Source organism: Dromiciops gliroides, chromosome 2 (genome assembly GCF_019393635.1).
Source record: "Dromiciops gliroides isolate mDroGli1 chromosome 2, mDroGli1.pri, whole genome shotgun sequence".
NCBI lineage: Eukaryota > Metazoa > Chordata > Mammalia > Microbiotheria > Microbiotheriidae > Dromiciops > Dromiciops gliroides.
The window spans coordinates 272,787,141-272,806,328 of record NC_057862.1 but is presented as its reverse complement, the minus strand read 5'-3'; the positions used below and the strand labels follow the sequence as shown (position 1 = coordinate 272,806,328).

Below are 19,188 nucleotides of genomic sequence, written 5' to 3'. Positions count from 1 at the left end.
ATATTATAACCTCATAAAATAGCAAAAAAGCAGTAGAGGGAAAAATAAGTTTAAAGAAAGCCTGGGAACAGACTCAATGGGCATCTAAGGATAAAAATGAAAGTGCAAAAAACCCCAGACAAATATGTATTTTTTAAATCTATAATAATTTCTATAATAAAGTCTTGTGATAAAATAATGGGACTTGGCAGATGCCCAGGAGCCCTGACCTGAAGTTTGATTTTGAATTGATTGAACTGGGTGAGACTGAGAGACTGAGAACCTACTTAATGATGATTAAACCTGGACCACACCTGGCCAGCCCTGAGTAGGGTGCTGTTCTCAGAAGTTGAACATAGTTAAGTTTGATTAAATTGAGACCACATGAGGCTAATCCTGAGTGGGGTGTGTTCTCAGAGGCTGTGGACTGTGACATCAACAGGAGACCACTCTTAGCCAATCAACTTGAAGAACCTCCCATTTCTGGGAGGAGGACAGGAAGTAGGAAGCAGAGGCTGGCAGACTGGATCTTCCTCTTTTGGTTTGAGACATGGGCTTGATGGCAGAACTGCTAGGAAAGCTAGGATTTCCATGCTATAAGGGATCTGTTCTCAATCTTTCTCTCTTCACTATCTTATAATATATTTTAAAATAAATCCTTAAAAGCCTAAACTCTTTCTGAATTTATCAGTGATTTTAGCCAGTTCCCCCCCAAAACTGGGAGGGGGGGTGGGGCAGATTAGAACTCACATTTAGATTTTTAAACAACACAGTCTTTTTGCCATCAGGGATCATTGGCCACCAAATTTGGATTTTAACATCAGTTCTAGGCATACTACATGAAGAAAAAGAAATGAGATTGAAGAAAAAACATAGGAAAAACAGCTGTATTAAAAACTAAGTATACAGAAAGTAAGTCTATGTTGGAGATAATATAGTTTTGAGGGCATTGTTGAAGGACCTTTTCTCAAGGTATTTTTGAAAGATTGGGAGTATATCAAAATGTACTTTAAAAAAAAAAAACTTGGAAGCATGAGTTGGACCTGGAATCAGGAAGACCTGGGTTCAAATCCTGTCTTAGACACTGTCTGTGATCCTGTGCAACCTTAAGACTCAGTTTCCTCATCTATAAAATGGGAATAGGGTATATTTGATGGCCTTTCAGATATTTTCCAGCTCTAAATCTAGCATCCTATGATCCCATGATTATTACCCCAAAAATATAACCTACAAAATATCAATAACCACTGACCCATATGTCTACTTTCCCATCTATATGTTTTTGTTTTTTCGGTGAGGCAATTGGGGTTAAGTGACTTGCCCAGGGTCACACAGCTAGTAAGTGTTAAGTGTCTGAGGCCGGATTTGAACTCAGGTCCTCCTGAATCCAGGGCCAGTGCTCTATCCATTGCACCACCTAGCTGCCCCTCCATCTATATGTTTTTTATGGTGATAATCTACACACACACTGAACTTATCCTTGATGAAGGCATGCAAAGGGGACAGGCAGGCTTTAGGAAATTACATTCTATAATAGATCACATCTTTATAGTTAAACAATTGAATGAAAAATGTAGAGTATAAGGTACTACTTTGCTAACTGCGAAAAGGCAAAATTCTGCCTTAATGACTCTACTTGGATGAAGTATCTCCCATACTAAAATCATACAACATTCCTTAAAAATGTCAGAGATAACTTTGTTTAATCACACATCTCTAATCAAAATCAGCTGAGGCATAAAACAGGATGACGTGTTTTCCAAAGCTGTTTGCCGCTGTAGTGGAGCATATCCAGTGCAGCATCCAAATGAAAGAGAACTGCCTTCCCACAAATGATGTGGATATCTTTGTGTTGATTACATCAAGCATCAGAACACTGAAGAGCCTTCTAAATGAGGTTCATAATCACTTTAAACAGCTCGACCTAACTATACCCAAAGGAAAAACCCAGTAAATGCTGAATTCCTGTAGTTCAGACTACGATATTCAATTAAATGAACAACTCACAGAGTTGATCCAACAGTGTGTATATTTAGGAGAGAGAGCATAAATTAAATTGAACCCAGAACTAAGCAGGAGAAGGTGAGTGGATTGGATTGCCTTCGAGAAATTGCAAAGCTTCTTATATAATGACCCCAAAATACTCTCAGAAAGAAAGGCCCATTGTTTTTTGTTTTGTTTTGTTTTGTTTTGTTGTTTGTTTGTTTTTTTGCAGGGCAATGGGAGTTAAGTGACTTGCCCAGGGTCACACAGCTAGTAAGTGTCAATGTTCTGAGGCCAGATTTGAACTCAGGTACTCCTGAATCCAGGGCTCTATCCACTGCGCCTCCTAGCTGCCCCCAAGGCCCATTGTTTTAATGCCAACATGCGACTTACAGTGTAGTGTTGACAGAAGACATGGAAAACGAGTAATAGAGGGCAATAGTGGAAAGATGCATGGTGAGTATGAAGAGGTTGCTAAATGCCAATGAGGAACTTCAAAAAAGAACAGAAGCAAATGATATGAGAGAAACGTACAGTAAAACCAAAGATGGGCTGGTCACACCGTCATGGAGAGTGTTGCGAGGTAGGCAGCTTGTGTGCTCCACCAGTATCCTTGTGATATCCGGAGAAAGCCAGGAAGCACCGCCCCCATGCTTAGTGGATTCTCTTGGGACAAATTTATGGGAGGACATAAACAAGAGCTACACAGGATCGGCAGGTGTGGATGGGATGTGATCTGTATCACTGACAGTGAAGGGAGGGGAAAGGAACAAGAATTTATTAAGCACCTACTGTGTGCCAGGAACTGTACTAAGTGCTTTCTACAAATTTTACCTCATTGGATCCTCACAACAACCTTGTGAAATTAAGTGCTACTATTATACCCAGCTTACAATTGAGGAAACTGAGACAAACAGAGGTTAAGTGACTTCCCAAGAGTCACACAGTTTTGAACTGAGGTTGTCCTGACTGCAGATCCAGCATTATCCCAGCAATAAACATTGTACCACCAATTGTTTCTTGGGTGAAATATACAAATTGATGAGATCATATCATCAGGTGAGTGAGAGTCACAGAATGTCAGTCTCTAAAGAAATGAAGTTAAAGATCATACAAAGAGTAATGGTCACACAATTAGTGACAAGTTTCATTGTAATTCACTTTTTCTTTTTCAGATTTTCTGTCAAAATAATGAACCACAGCATTATTTAAATTGTTATTTGAGCTCATTATTCAATATGTGAATGTACCTGAAGCTTGAAGCTACAAGTGGTTTTGAAGACCATTTATCTTTTTTTTTCCGGGGCAATTGGGGTTAAGTGACTTACCCAGGGTCACACAGCTAGTAATTGTCAAGTATCTGAGGCTGGATTTGAACTTGGGTCCTCCTGAATCCAGGGCCAGTGTTTTATCCACTGCACTACCTAGCTGCCCCTGAAGACCCTTTATACAAGAAGTGGCATTCCAATACTCCAACTGTAGACTTTTCACTCAAGAGAGCCTCTTCTCTTTTCTTTCATAACTACTTTTTTTTTTCATTAGAATAGGAACCTCTAGAAATTTGCTTAGTTGTTCAGGATCAACTAATAATAATAATAATAACAGTAGCTAGCATTTGCATAGTGCTTTACAAATATAATTTCACTTGATTGTCACAACAACCATGGGAGGTAAATGCTATTATTATCTTCATCTTACAAGGGTAGGAGGAAACTGGGGCAGACAGAGATTAAATGAGTTTCTAGAGTTATACAGCTAGGAAGAGGAAGGCTTTGAACTAAGGTCTTCCTAACTCTAGACCCAGAGCTGCCTCTACTTTTTCTATTTATGATTCTGAAAATTAGTCCTGACAATCTTAGTGAACGTAAACATCACTGGTTTTAGTGTGAGAAGAGCCATCTTTTTTATTACCTATAGTACTGCTTCTTTCAGGAGTGGAAGATGTAGATTTTTCTACTTGTTGCCACTGGGATTCCTCCTTGTATTTCATTTTAGAGTCTGGAAATGAAAAAGAAAAGATATTTTTCCGTTATTCATTAGGGATTGGAGTAAATCTATATTAGTCCTCTCTAGATCAAGTTTATTAGCCAGGTTATAGAGCTTTTGCTTCTAACAATTTCTTTGTTCTCTTGATTCATATATTCAGGTTGGAGACCATCAGGGGGAAAAAATGAATCATAGAAGACATCCCTCAGCCCCGCCTACTCCTACCACTTTCCATTCTAAAAGCATAATCAAATTAATGCAGCCATGGATACTAGGAAAAGTGTGGCAATCTATTCCTCTATGGATGTATTCATCATTCCTGTAAATTTCCAAAGTAAAATATTCCTCTCCCAAAATATATTGTTTTCTCCTATTAGAATGCAAGCTCCTTGAGTGTAGAAGCTATCTTGGCTTTTGTATTTATATCTCTTAGTGCTTGGCACATAGTGGGCATCTAACAAATACTTTTTATTCATTCATTTGAAACATTCATAAAATTATTAATGAAGAAAGGAAATTCTGATATTTTAAATGTCACTTTTGTCTGTAAATTTTTTTATATTGTTAATCTCTAAACTAAGTGGTAAGAGAGGGTTCCAGGCCTGATAGCAGGAAAACCCAGGTTCACTTCCAACCCCAGACACTAAGTGCATGACCCTGGGAAAGTTACTTAACTTTGATCTGCCTCGGTTTCCTCAATTGCAAAATGAGGATAATAATAGTATCCATCTCCCAGAAAATAAAATGACAATATTTGTAAAGTGTTTTACAAGCAATCATACGCCCTAGAATGAGTTAAATTATAAAAGGGCGGGGCAACTAGGTGGCATAGTGGATAAAGCACGGGCCCTGGATTCAGGAGGACCTGAGTTCAAATTCGGCCTCAGACACTTGACACTTACTACTGTGTGACCCTGGGCAAGTCACTTAATTCTCATTGCCCTGCCCTCCCCCCAAAAAAAATATAAAAGGGAGATATTTAGGTTTCTTGGGAAACTACAGATGCCTGGATTTTTTTTTCTCTAATATTTTAGAAAACAGACTCTAGATATTTTCATACCAACCTGACTGACTGTTTCTGGTTTTCAACCCAACCTCCACATTTTCTGTTATTTTACTTTCATCTGAGAATTCTTCTGTTTTATCAGTTGCACGTGGTTTATCTTGACCCCAAGATTTTTTGGAAAATTGTGAATTGATTTCCTTGGGAATATTGTGGGAGTTCCAAGAGTTATCAGCATTATCCAACAACCTTTCCAAATAAAGTGAAGTATCAGAACTTCCTGGCTCCTGCAAAATCCCTTTCTTTTCTGGTTGATCTTCAGTTTCCCCAGTTTCCTCTATTTCTCTTTCCTCATTATTATCAGGGTCAAAATCACTTGATAAAAGATTTTCATTGTCATTTCCTCCACTGCTGCCTTCTCTTTGCTGCTTATCTGTTTTCATTTGCTCTTCTTCAGCATATGCAAAGTGCAGCATATTACTGAAACCCAAATCAAACCAACTTGGCTGAAGAGCTGGGTAATCATTTGTCTGGGGGTGCTCTATTTCTGGTAGTTTTTCTCTATGTGGAACTATGGGTTCTTGATCAGATGGAACAGTGATGGGAATGTCTTGTAATAGTGAAGTATTTTCTTTGGATGATAACTTAAATTCTGGATCCTCTTGGTCAAAACCAAAATATCCTTTAAAGTCATCATCAAGCCAGGCAGTTGGCTGAGGATCAGGTACTTCTTCAAGCTCAGATTCTGGTGCAGGCTGCCCTAGTGGACAAGGATCAAATTCTGCTGTAGGTTCTGACTCATGCGTTTCTAGAGGCTGGTCAATGTTTAACTCCTTTAAGTCATTCTCATCACTTACAGCTATTTTTCTACTGAGAAATGAACTTTCCTGTTGTGGTTCAGCAACTGATTCAAAAGTCTCTTCTTCAACTTCTTCATTTCCCCCACCAAACCATCTGGTAATCCAAGAAGATGGTGGAGGATCCACTTGGGCAACATGACTTGGAGATTCTTGATTGGCAGCACTCTCTGTTAAACTCTCAGTTTCTACTTTCCCCCAGACTTTTGATTCATCTGTACTTCTGATATTTTCTACACCCTCTGTTGTTGGGGACAGGTCATCTAACTCAGTATATTCAGGAGTTAAGTAAATTCCAAATGTTCTCTGGAATTCACTTTCATCTATAACAGATTCTTGGTTTTCTTCTTCTACATCTGAGTAGTCAGTTCCTTCATTATCACTGTGTAATGTGTCCTCTTCATTTTCAAATACATAGTTCATTTCATGAAGACAAATGAAGTCAGATTCCTAAAAGAATAATATAGTGTATATTATAGTTTATATTGATCTTCGAATGTATAAAGGATCTCCTTCCACAGTAATACATGTCATAGGTATCATTTGCTTACTGTTGGCAAACTATTTTCTGTAGCTAATATAAGATACATAAAATTGAGACTGTTTCATGTTCTGGTCATTATGTATGTAATCTATGTAGTAGACTCTTACAGATTTGAAAATAATCCATGAAGTTATTCCCCAGACTTTGCATTTCCAGGTTAAATAATTCTATTTTTAAAATAAATACTTAAGGGGCAGGTGGCGCAGTGAATAGAGCACAGGCCCTGGAGTCAGGAGGACCTGAGTTCAAATCCAGCCTCAGATACTTGACACTTACTAGCTGTGTGACCCTGGACAAATCACTTACCCCCAATTGCCCCACAAAAAAAAATTAGATACTTATAGATCTTTTTTTTTTCTTACCCTTGTTATTCTCTAAACAAATACACATTTTCTAAATAGTGTGCCTTTTAACTAAACAGAGCATTCTAGAAAGAACTACAGACACATTTACCAAACAATTCTTTTCAAATATTTATATTTTTAAAATAAGATATTTTAAAATGTTATTTAGCATGAGAAAAATTGGCCATTTTAGATGGATACAATAAGCAGAAAAATATATCCAATCTCATTGGGAGTTTGGTCCAATATTTAGCCATAGTTCTACAATTACATTGATAACTGGAGAAGCCTAGAATTCTTTTTTTTTAAATAGTATTTTATTTAATTTTTTCAATTATAGGTATAGATAGTTTTCAACATTCATTTTTTTTCTGATAAAAGTATTTTATTTTTTTCCAGTTACATGTAAAGATAGTTCTCAACATTTGTTTATACAAGCTTTCCAATTTCATATTTTTCTCCCTCCCTCCCTCCCCCCCTCCCTTAGGCAGCAGGTAATCTGATATAGGTTATATATATATAATAACATTAAACATATTTCTGCATTAGTCATGTTATAAGAGAAAAATCAGAGCAATGAGGAAAAACCTCTAAATAGAAAAACAACAGCACCAAAAACAAAAGAAATAGTATGTTTCAATCAGCATCTATACTCCACAGTTCTTTTTTTTTTTTTTCCTGGATTTGGAGATCCTCTTCCATCATGAGTCCCCTGGAACTCTTCTGTACCATTACATTGGTGAGAAGAATCTAGTCCATCACAGTAGATCAACACACAATGTTGATGATACTGTGTACAATGTTCTTCTGGTTCTGCTCATCTCACTCATCATCATCCCATGCAAGACATTCCAGGTTGGAGAAGCCTAGAATTCTTAAGTGTCTTACAGCAGTCTTAGAAATTACTGTCCATTAAAAAAGTCCAGAGAGGGGGCAGCTAGGTGACGCAGTGGATAAAGCACCGGGCCTGGATTCAGGAGTACCTGAGTTCAAATCCGGCCTCAGACACTTGACACTTACTAGCTGTGTGACCCTGGGCAAGTCGCTTAATCCCCATTGCCCTGCAAAAGAAAAAAAAAAAGTCCAGAGAGTACAAAAGCCCATAGCTTGTTTCTCTCTGGTCCTTTGTTAACCCTTATCTCTTCCTTTATGTCTTTTTTTTTTTTTTTTTTTTTTTTAGTGAGGCAATTGGGGTTAAGTGACTTGCCCAGGGTCACACAACTAGTGTTAAGTGTCTGAGGCTGGATTTGAACTCAGGTCCTCCTGAATCCAGGGCCAGTGCTCTATCCACTGCGCCACCTAGCTGCCCCCCTTTATGTCTTTTAATAGGCATCCAACCTAGTCTTTGTTTCTATTCCATGTTATTTTTTGGAGGGGGGGAATGAAGGATGGAGAGAGGGGATTATTACAGAATTATTCTCTTCTTCTGCAGTTTTATCCTGGAAATCTCTTATCTCAAATCAGTATTTCTTCTGTGTATTGGGCATTGAAAGTGGTTAAAAAATAGAGAGAGGTTGATCATTGGGAAAGATTAAGTACACAGAATGCAAAAATAAATCTAGCTATTAGCCCATTGTGAATCAAACCAAAGAGCACAACTACTGAGGTAAGAACTGACTATTTGACAAAAATTGCGGGGAAAACTAGAAAAGCAATATGCCCGAAAATAGGTATTGACAAATATCTTACAATAAGATAAACTTCCAATAGATACATAACAAATTTTAAAAGTCGCTTCATGAATAAATTAGGGGACAAGGAAGAAATGCAAAGGCAAAACATGTAGCCAATACAATTCACAATCCTAAAACTATTGCCCATATGGAACCTTTCTCCTCCTCCATTGTGACCACCATGAAACTGCTTGTGTTAGCTGCTGTTTGGATGTGCTCCTGTGTTGGACCATTCTTTGCACTCTGTCTTTAGCTGCTGTTCTACTTCTTCCAAGGTTCTGGGTGGGTGTGGGAGGGAAAGTTGTTAAGGTCTATATGAGTTTTTTGAGATCCAAACTCAGATGAGTAAGAGAAATTAAGTATGTGTTTCAAAATTATTTTGCTTCTTCCTCACTGCCACTTTCTATTCTATGACGTAGAGTTAAAAAATTATTTTCAACTAATTTCTACTCCCATAATGCCAAATGTGGTCCACACAGATTTCACCATGGGAGCAAGCCTGAATCAGGTGGAACATCATGATTATCTTTGACCTATCTCCCTACCAGTAACAAGGTTTCCTTCCTCCCATACATGTTTATTTGGTCATGTCACTCCTCTGCTTAAAACCTTTCACTGGCTTTCTATGGACTATTTAGTGAGGGAGAGGAAAAAGGAAGAAGTATTTATATAGAGCCTACTATGTGCCAAACACTGTTCTAAATGCTTTTGAAAAATATTTCATTTGAGTAAACTTCAATTTAGTAAAATTAAACCTATTGCCTGATATACAAAGTCCTCCATGATCTGGCAACATATTGCCTTTCTTTCCTTATTTCATATCACTCCCCACACATATTCTAGCCAAATTATACCATTCATTTATCATTTATTGTTGTATTTTATCTATTTGTGTATGAATCAGATTCCTCTACTAGATTGTAAATTCTATGAGGGCAGGGATCTTGTCTTATTTAAACAGATCTTCCCAGTACTAAATATACTTATTAAGGGTATACAGTAGTCACTCAATAAATTTTGTTGAACTGTTGAATTGGAGGGCAGAACCCACTTGAGAAAATCAAACTTATTATTGTACAATCGCTCCTTTCTATTTATCACGCACCACCTCCCCCCACTACCCCCATTCATAGAATGGGCTAAGAGAGTATTAACAATACATTCTACAAAGTAGAAAGTAAAGAAAATCCTCCACTTGAGTTCCCAAATTCAACCTTGCCTGAGAGAAAATTAATTCATCCAATATTAATGATCTATAAAGTTACTTACATAAAGAAGCATGCATGTCAGAGATATTTTCATGTATGTTTGTTGGTGGTCTTACTACATGTATTAAATTATACTCCCTTCTGTAGTTATACATGTAATACCTGGTACAGTGCTTAAAGTATAAAAAATATTTCACAATTATCATCTTGTTTTGTCCTCACAACAACCCTGAGAGGTAGCGACTATTATGATCCTTTTTTTCCAAAAGAGGAAACTGAGGCAGACAAAGGTTAAATAACTTGCTTCCAGGGTCACACAGCTTGGAAATATATGAGGTTGGAGTAGAATTCAGGGGTTCCTTACTCCTCGTCTTAAGCTCTAACTACTGCCTCCTATCCCAACTGCCTACATGTAGGATATCCTTAGACATCTAAGTCTTACATGGAAGTCGTTTACAAAATTACCAGTATTCCATCATATTCACAAACCACAATTTAGTCAACCATTCTTCAACTGATGGGCAATTTAGTTTCTACTTCTTTGCCACCACATACACATACACACACACAAAGCTATATATACTTTTGAACCTATAGGACCTTTTCCTATTTCTTTGATCATTTTTTTATATGGGACTATATGTGTATATATATATATATATATACATATATATACACACACACACACACACACACATACACACACACACACACACACACACATATAACTGAGTTTAAAGATATGCACTGTTCCAGTATTTTTTTTTTGTATGATTCCAAATTACTTTCCAGAATGGTTTTACTCACTCGCAGATCCACCAATAGCATATCAATGTCTCTGTTTTCCTACACTCCTCTATTTTCCGTTTTTGTTATTTTTGTCAATTGGATAGATGTGAGGTTGAAAGATTTATATGAACTGATAATGCACAGTGAACCAATGCCAGAAGAAGAATTTATATTATTATATCAATATTATAAAAATGAACAATTTTGAGGACTTTTATAAACTAATCATTTTTTTTTTGGCGGGGCTATGGGGGTTAGACACTTGACACTTACTAGCTGTGTGACCCTGGGCAAGTCACTTGAGGTCGGATTTGAACTCAGGTCCTCCTAAATCCAGGGCCAGTGCTTTATCCACTGCGCCACCTAGCTGCCTGACTTTTATAAAATGATGAAGAATGAAATGAGTAGAACCAAGAAAAGAATTTATACAATTTAACAATGTAAAGACAAACACCTTAAAGCTTAAAGGTAAAGAAAGACATCTCAGGAAAATGTGGTTCTATCCCTATGAGATATTAAAGGATTAGGGCTATAGAATGTATAGATCATAGATAAATTTCTCATTAGACATGGTAAAAGGAAAGAGACATAGTAAGCAAAATCTAACCACTTAATCATAAAGAAGCAAAATTCCTAATTTAGTTCTGATATGTGATGGTTCTGTGCTCATAGTTTAAAAAGCCAAAGGCCATCTAGCCAAATAGACAGATACCTATTAATGCAAGTTCCAAGGTAGATCTCTTAGGACTCTAAACTCTTGCTTATAATCAACACAGATAAAACTCTCAAATGATCATCTAGCTTTTATTTAGGTGACTGGATATTTTGCTCAGAAAACTGCAGCCCACTAAGAGTTCCTTGCATAAGAAATGGTTTCTTGGTTATAATACTTTAGTGGTAGGAGTATGTATGTAGATTAGCTCACATAAATAAGAATTACATTAAAGTTTCTATTATTTGTCATGATCAAAGAATGGCATATTCTGAGTAGTAATAATAATAGTTGTTAACACATATAGCTCTTTGTGGTTTGCAAAATGCTTTACACATAACTCATTAGATTCGCACAACAATTTTGGGAAGTAGGTGCTATTATTATTGTTATTCCCATTTTACATATGAAGAAACTGAGATAGAAGTTATTGTGGCTTGCCTTGGGTTTGAACTCAGGTCTTCCTAACTCTAGGTCCAACATTCTATCTGCTATGCCAGTTACTTTATAATATATCAGATATAGCAAAAAAAGGTACCAAAAAGTAGCCTGGGTAGTCATTTCCCATAATGCGAAAATGAGATGGCAAATACGGGCACTCACAAGAGAAGAGTTAAAGGGGCTTGGGATTATACAGTCACAAGAGCCAAGTGCTACCAATGGCAGAAACAAGTAAGTACTGAGGAGTTCTGCTAAGAGAATATGGTAGCTGAGAGCTGAAATAAATGTTGAGAATGTCAAAGCAAGATCCCGGAGGGAAGCAGGTGATAAGCAAGACACAACATTTTTTCTTTAGCTAGGTCCTCAATCCTATTCATGCTCTTGGGATGTCACAGCAATTTTTAAATGGGGCAATGAGGGTTAAGTGACTTGCCCAGGGTCACACAGCTAGTGTCAAGTGTCTGAGGTCGGATTTGAACTCAGGTCCTCCTGAATCCAGGTCTGGTGCCTTATCCACTGCGCCACCTAGCTGCCCCACCAGCATTTTTACCAAAAGCAAATTCCTTTACTAATAGGAATCAGATTCAAGTCCCTTTTCTCTCCTTTACTTTTCTTTTATAAATCCTAATCTATTTAAGTAGAAGTTGTTGGCTTGATGCTTAATGGGGAACTGACTACCAGAGCCATAAATAAGTCCAATTCAGATAAGCCCTTTGGAGGGAAGTATATGTTTGTCAGGGCTGGAGGTGGAGGTGGGGATGGGGTCCTGAGTTATTTTTGAGCCATTATTGGAAAACCTTCAACATAGAGCAAAATCTAATTACAGTCCAAAGTGGCAAATTTAAAGCCATGGGTTATTAAAAAATCCTAGTTGACCAGCTTGAAAAGTACATAACTAATGAGAATTGAAAAACATGCCATAAGAATGCTTTGATCTAAGAATAATTTTAAGATTAATTAGGGAAGGGACGGCCAGGTGGTACAGTAAATAAAGCACTGGCCCTGGATTCAGGAGGACCTGAATTCAAGTCCACCCTCAGACACATGACACTTACTAGCTGTGTGACCCTGGACAAGTCACTTAACCCTCATTGCCCTCCCCCCCCAAAAAAAAAGATTAATTAGGGAGAATGTACTCACTTTAGTTGCTACTTTAACTTCTTCAGAAATGAATACCTCCTCAACTTGGATTGCATCTTTGGGAAAATATCCAAAATCTCTTCCTTTCTATAAAAGGAAGAAAAATAATATTATTCTTTAAAAAGTCCCTCAAAGCAGCGAAGACTATTAACTCTCATTTTCTCTCATGCCGATGGTTTTTAAAGAATTGTTTTTTACCCACAGAATTTTAATATTATTACCTCAAAATTGTTTCCCAAATGGATTAGCTTCAATATCCCTGAGAAAGAGGCAAACCATATATAAAAGCACTTCATAGTTTATAATCTATTGACAAGTTTACACACCAACTCTCAAAAAAACAGTGTTCGAGTTGTCAAAGAAAAAAATTCTGTATTCTGCATTTGAAGCAGAAGCCTGTATGAAACAATTGCTATTAATTTTATGATCAATCTAAATCTAATCCCTGTCCTACTTAAAAAAAAGTCCAAACCCTCAGACATTTGTCTAACACAGATAATTTTGAGGTCCCAATTTATAGGATTGTTAAACAAAGTATATTTCACAATTGAAATTGAGCAAAGATGCAGTTCGGTTAGGTAATAGTTTGGTCAACAGTTGGGTTTTTTTTTCAACAGAACAATAGTAATTTAATTTTCAACCTACATTTGGAGAATCATTTTCCTAATACATTTAATCTCTCTTTGACCACTCCCTTCAAAAGTGCTCCTTTCTAGGGGATCAAAGGTGAACTCAAGAGATCTTTTACTCTGATCATTACCCTAATCCGGTCAGAGAAAGAATCTACTATTTTTAGGTGAATCAGTTAAGGGCCTCTTGCCCTAGTCTAGTCACAGTCCTAATTGCTTCGAGGGAACAGTCATTCCTGGGCTAATCAGAGAGAGGGGAGCAGATAATAGAGAATTGTTTGTTAAAGACTGAGAAAGTTTCTCTTTCAGATTGGTCCAAAGGCTTCAGACTAAGATTAATTTTTAAAATGTTTTCTTAATGTTTCTAAAGGAGAGAACAAGAAGGAGAATAGATAGGCTTGTCACTTCCATACTGTGAAAGAGAAAATAACCAAATACTAAAACTCTTTGCTTTAAATAGAGAAGTCAGGAGAGAGAGGCAATTTGTATTAAATTTTATTCCTTTCCTTGCTATCCCTCATTCCAACCACAATGTACTCTGTGCACAACAAAGGCAAATTGATAAATCCAGAGTTGCCACAGCATTCACCTGGCTTAGATATAGCGTCCAGGTGAATACGAGGTTCTGAATAAACTTTAAATTCTGAGCAAAGGAAAAGAGACAGGAGAGCCATATTTGGGTGAACTAGTCTATATCCTTGATCCACTCCAAACATAAGAGAAGAGGACCAGTTTGCATTAAGCTTTTCACAGGTTCGTAGGATCTGACTCCTTTCAGGCTAGTTGGAATGAGACATTCTGTGAGACAGGGAATCCCTCTCAGTTTCTTTATCAGTTTCCACAGTCTATTTCCTGCCCCAAGATTAAAAGAACCTACTATATTTTGTTTGGTCCTCTGACATCAGCAATGGCACCTCTTTCTGGTGTGGCAACTACTATAGTAACTTTTTTTTTTTTGGTGGAGCAATGAAGGTCACACAGCTAGTAAGTGTCAAGTGCCTGAGGTCGGATTTGAACTCAGGTCCTCCTGAATCCAGGGCCGGTGCTTTATCCACTATAGTTACTTTAATTCCAGTGAAGTGACAACTTGTGGTACTGTACCTAAATTAAGATACCAGTAGATCATTTTACTTAGGCTCATTAGGAAACTTTGGTGATCTTTTCAAAAACCATCAACCGACTTTTTTTTTTTTTAAGATACAGTGTGAATCCTGAAGCAAGGAGATGGAATCAAAACCGGAACAGCAGTCAAAACTTTCTAATGTGTTAGTCAGATGTTCAAGCTGAGCAAAATGGTGTACGGTCCTTGAGATGAAGAGGCAGTTTCATTGTTAAAAGAGTGGCCTTGGTTGCTAACACTGTACATATTCATTGAGGAAAGGACACATATTTGGCTATTCTGTCATACTTATACGGCTTGGTAGTAACATTATTAGTCATAATATTTTTTGACTGAGGGACAGTTATACAAAGTTACCCATATCTGCTTTCCCCTGAAGTCATTAATCATTAGTTTATTCATGTTAATGACTCAGGAAAGCAGTCCAAAGCAGTGAGGCTCTGAGAAGCTCAATCTACCTGGACTTTGGGCTGAGTAGAAGTTGTTTTCCCTATGAAAAATATCCTTCCCTCTTTCCTAGGAAATTATTCTTTCACTAGAAGTCTTCTATAGTAACACATCCATTCTCTTTTCACAGAAAGTGAAATCCAATGTATAGTTCTGTTCTCTCCCACAAATGTCCAATTTTGTTCAGATTTTCAAATGTCTTTGGAGGCTTTGTTAAGTATTTTATTCCTCTTAATCATATCTCATCCTAGATATTCAAAAGTTGGTTCTGAATTCAGTGTTGAACAAGATACTTACACTTCCTGCCCACAAGTCTTCTCTTTCTCCTGATAGTTTGGCGTAAACAGATATCTCTTCTCCCGTTTTGAAGTTTAAGTATTGGCAGTCAGGTCCTTTGTAATCTCTTATGGCTACTGCTCTGCTTATTAAAGCTATATAGACATTTAAAGAGAATACATATTTTAAACACTAATATTTTAAAATGTTCTACCTCTAGTCTCTTCTCCCCATAAACCATCCTTCATATCACTTGGAAGATTAATTTTCTCTTTTTTTTCCTTCCATTTTTCTTTTTTGGAATCAATTGGGGTAAAGTGATTTGCCCAGGGTCATACAGCTAGTGTCTGAAGCCAGATTTGAATTGAGGTCATCTTGATTCCAGAGTAGGTGCTCTATCCACTGTGCTACCTAGCTGCCCCCAGATTAATTTTTTCAAAACACTAGTTTCATCAAATCATTCCCCTATTAAAAAAACTTTAATGGTTCCCTACTGCATATCCAAATTTTTCTCTTACTACTATCCAATAGTCTTTTTACTGTCCTCTGAACATACCATGTTCATTGCTGGTTAGTATAACTTTGTTTGCTTGTGCCCACACCTCAGAAGACAGATAATAAAGCATGTTATTCATCTCCTGATAAAAGGTTGGTCAGTGGACCTAAGGTATAGGTTAAGGATATGGACATGGCAATTGTCATGATTTGTTTTGCTTGACAATGCTTAGTTTTTTACAAAGATTATGTTTCTCCAGTTTTTATTTGTGGGGAAAGGGGTTTGGGAAGAGGAGGGAGCTAGAAATAATGTTGCCAAAAAAAAGAAGAAAGAGAGAAGAAATTTTTAAAAGAAGCATCTTAGGGGGCAGCTAGGTGGTGCAATGAATAGAGCACTGGCCCTGGATTTAGGAAGACCCGAGTTCAAATCAGACCTCAGACACTTGACACTTACTAGCTGTGTGACCCTGGGCAAGTCACTTAACCCTGATTGTCTTACACCCCCCCCAAAAAAAAAAGAAAAGAAAAAAGAAGCATCTTAAAAAATGCTTAGACAGAAATATAAGAAAGTTCAGAGGGAAACAGACAAAACAGCTTTGAAAGTAACATGCTGAATTTGTAACATGATTTAAAAAAAACATTCTGTATAAAAATGTGTGGTTTCAGTTATAATTCGTCTTTTGTGTTTTACTTTCTATGTGCAAGTTTTCTTTTTTTGATGTTTGGTAAATTCAGAAAAAAAAACACAAACTAACAAAAAGAAAGTAGGATTTATATAATGGAAAGAGCTCTGGATTTGGAATCAAAGAGCTGGAGTGAAAATCCCAGCTCTATTTATTATAAGTGTGGCCTTGGACAAGTAACTTAACCTATATGCATCTCAATTTCCACATGTTTAAAATGAGAGGATTGAACTGATTGGTATGGTCCCTTCCAGCTCAAAATATAAACATCCATCATGATATTATGGAAAGATTTAGAGTCAGAAAAACCTGTTTAGAAAATCCCAGCTGTATGAAGTAGAGCAAATTTCTCCTTTTGTAGGAAATTTCCTTACTCTTAAAATGATGGGGTTTGACTCGATGAATTTTAGTGTTTTTCCAACAAACTCTACTAAAAATCCTTTGGGGTACAGCTAAGTCCTTGCTCAATTGATCTATTACAAAGCATCACAAGATTCTATTACAAGACCATTTCTAAGGTCTTAATGATGCATTGCTTAGATTGTAGTATTCATGATTTTATATGTGTTAGGTCTTGCTCCCTAATCTATATATGAGGACAAGAAATATTCTTTACATTTCTCTCCTATTCCCCTCAGCCCACAAGAGATATTCAAAAAATATTTATTGAATGAGTAATTGACCAAATGCCTAAGATAATCCCTTCAACACAAACATCATGTATGGTGTCTGTATATATTGTAGGTACCTTCAAAATAATTTCATACTTACAGTAGTGATATTACTCAGTGAAAAAATGATTTAATAAGACCACTAATAAAATTTAAATATCACATAAAATTACACAAATTGGAAAGTCTTCTGTATTGATCTAAACCAGAGGTTTCAAACACAAGGCCCATAGGCTACTCCCAAGTGCAGCCCAAACCAGATTAAAATGGAATTGAGAAATATTGAGCAAAATAAATAAAAATTCAGTAGAATGTAGATATTGTTAACATGTGGTTTTCTAAGTCAATATGCAGTCAAAGGATCCTTACATATGGTTTGGTGGTCCTATTTCTATTTGAATTTGACATCACTGGTCTAAACTCTGACCCCATAAATATGAAAATGTGAGAAAAACAGACATTTGACACAGGAAAATAATTATAAATGAGCAGTTGACTGATAAATCTTGTTCCTCACATTGGTTTATTCTTCAGGAAAGGGATTAAGAAAAATATTTTTTAAAAAGTTTAGAAATAAAGGCTATATATCAGATAGACTGTAATTACTTATTTGAAACCATTTTAATATATTAGACTAGAATTATAGCACATATTGTTAGGAGACCTGGGTTCAAGAGCACACCTCAGATTGTGTTGATCACAGGCAGTTATTTAAGCACTCAGAACATTAGATCCCTGGTCTGTAAAATGAGAAGAACAATAACTTATTGGACCTTGAAGAGTTGTTTTGAGGATGTAATGATAAATGTCAATACAGAACCTTGCAAATTGTAGAGCACTATGATGTCAACTTACAGGTAGATGTAATAACTGAAATATTTTTGAAGTAAATTTAAAAAGAAAATCTAACTTGCGTTGTACATATATATAAACAAAATATTTCTATGAGAGAAGCCTTTGATATCAGTTAAAAGTTTGCATAAGGAATTCATGAAAAATTAATAATGAACCCCTGAGGATCGGGGCTGCTAAAATTTTATATCACTGACCTTTAGGGGTTTATTATTAATTTTTCATGAATATATATAAAAGTACATATATACATACCAACCAGTATAAGTCATGGTGGCTCAAATAAATTTTTTTAATTGTCGGAGAAATAAGGAGAGGCAGAACACGGTTGAAAATCAAAATAAAGCTTTTGTTATGTAAGTCAGAAACAGTACAAATACAAAACAGTTTAATATCTTCATTTACATCAGTAAAAGAAGTGGTGAATAAGTGGGAAAATAAAATGATAAATAATCAAGTACACTTTAAAATGCTAACAAATTTGATTGTGATGACTGAGAAGACCTTTATATCATCTGAACTTATACTGAACCCTTTGACCATTTCTAAGAAGTAGCGCCACAATCATATTTTTCACAATCTATAAAGTTAACCTTTATAATTTCATCTTTCCCCCAATAGTATCTTAATATTTATACCAAATATTTTCATTTTAATGTTTCTGCTACATACTTATGTTGCTATTTTCAATGTCATTTCAGAGCTAAAACTTAAGGGAAAAAAAATCCAACTTACTTTCACATTCCACGTCTCCGCACTTTTTAAACTCTGCCAGTAGTTCTGTACTCTCTGAGTTTTTTATCAAGGAAATGACTAGAAAGAAAATTCTGTGTACTCCAAACTGTCCCATGACAAAACAGAAAATAGTAATCCGGAACACATTCAATGTATTCTTCTCACTGAGAAGACTGCCTCCAAAACAAGAGGTGCATTTTTCACTTACTCTAACAAAAAGGTTTTAAAAACCTTTGGTGGATATATTTGCTGTCTGTTGGCCAGTTTAGCTTAATGGATAAATGCTCTCTTTCTCAATCTGCATTGACAGCTATTTAGATAACACACCAGTATTTAATTATTAACAGATTTGTTTACTTTGACTAATATTTTTATAAAGGTAGCCCATATAAATCTGTCTCATTTAAAGCTACATTGCTTTCTGCATGGATTTCTTTGAATGCATAGCAACGAAACCTCTTGCTGTTGGTCTTTAGAAAATTCAGTCAATGTGTATTAATTGATTACTTACATGTGTGTAATGTTGCTTTTAGTTGTCAGTAGTAACTTATCTAAAGAAAAGTATTCATTTTTCTGACTTATGGGGAAAGCTGTTAAAAATATAATTATAAGAAGTAATTT

The 19,188-nt window shown here is 36.2% G+C and overlaps 1 protein-coding gene across 8 annotated transcripts in view; it reads right to left on the bottom strand.

The window, feature by feature from the left end:
- MIA2 (MIA SH3 domain ER export factor 2) overlaps positions 1–18,841 on the bottom strand; it is a 119,302-nt gene extending 100,461 nt beyond the window's left edge. For all 8 annotated transcript variants that reach the window (XM_043988254.1, XM_043988258.1, XM_043988256.1 and 5 more), the window contains exons 1-5: positions 18,568–18,841; positions 15,153–15,286; positions 12,660–12,746; positions 5,013–6,258; positions 3,874–3,960 (exon numbers count right to left, since the gene is read on the bottom strand). In XM_043988254.1, coding sequence (XP_043844189.1) covers positions 3,874–3,960; positions 5,013–6,258; positions 12,660–12,746; positions 15,153–15,286; positions 18,568–18,682 — 1,669 coding nt within the window. In that variant the 5' untranslated portion in view covers positions 18,683–18,841. The remainder of the gene's footprint in view (positions 1–3,873; positions 3,961–5,012; positions 6,259–12,659; positions 12,747–15,152; positions 15,287–18,567) is intronic.
- Positions 18,842–19,188: the final 347 nt, after the last annotated feature.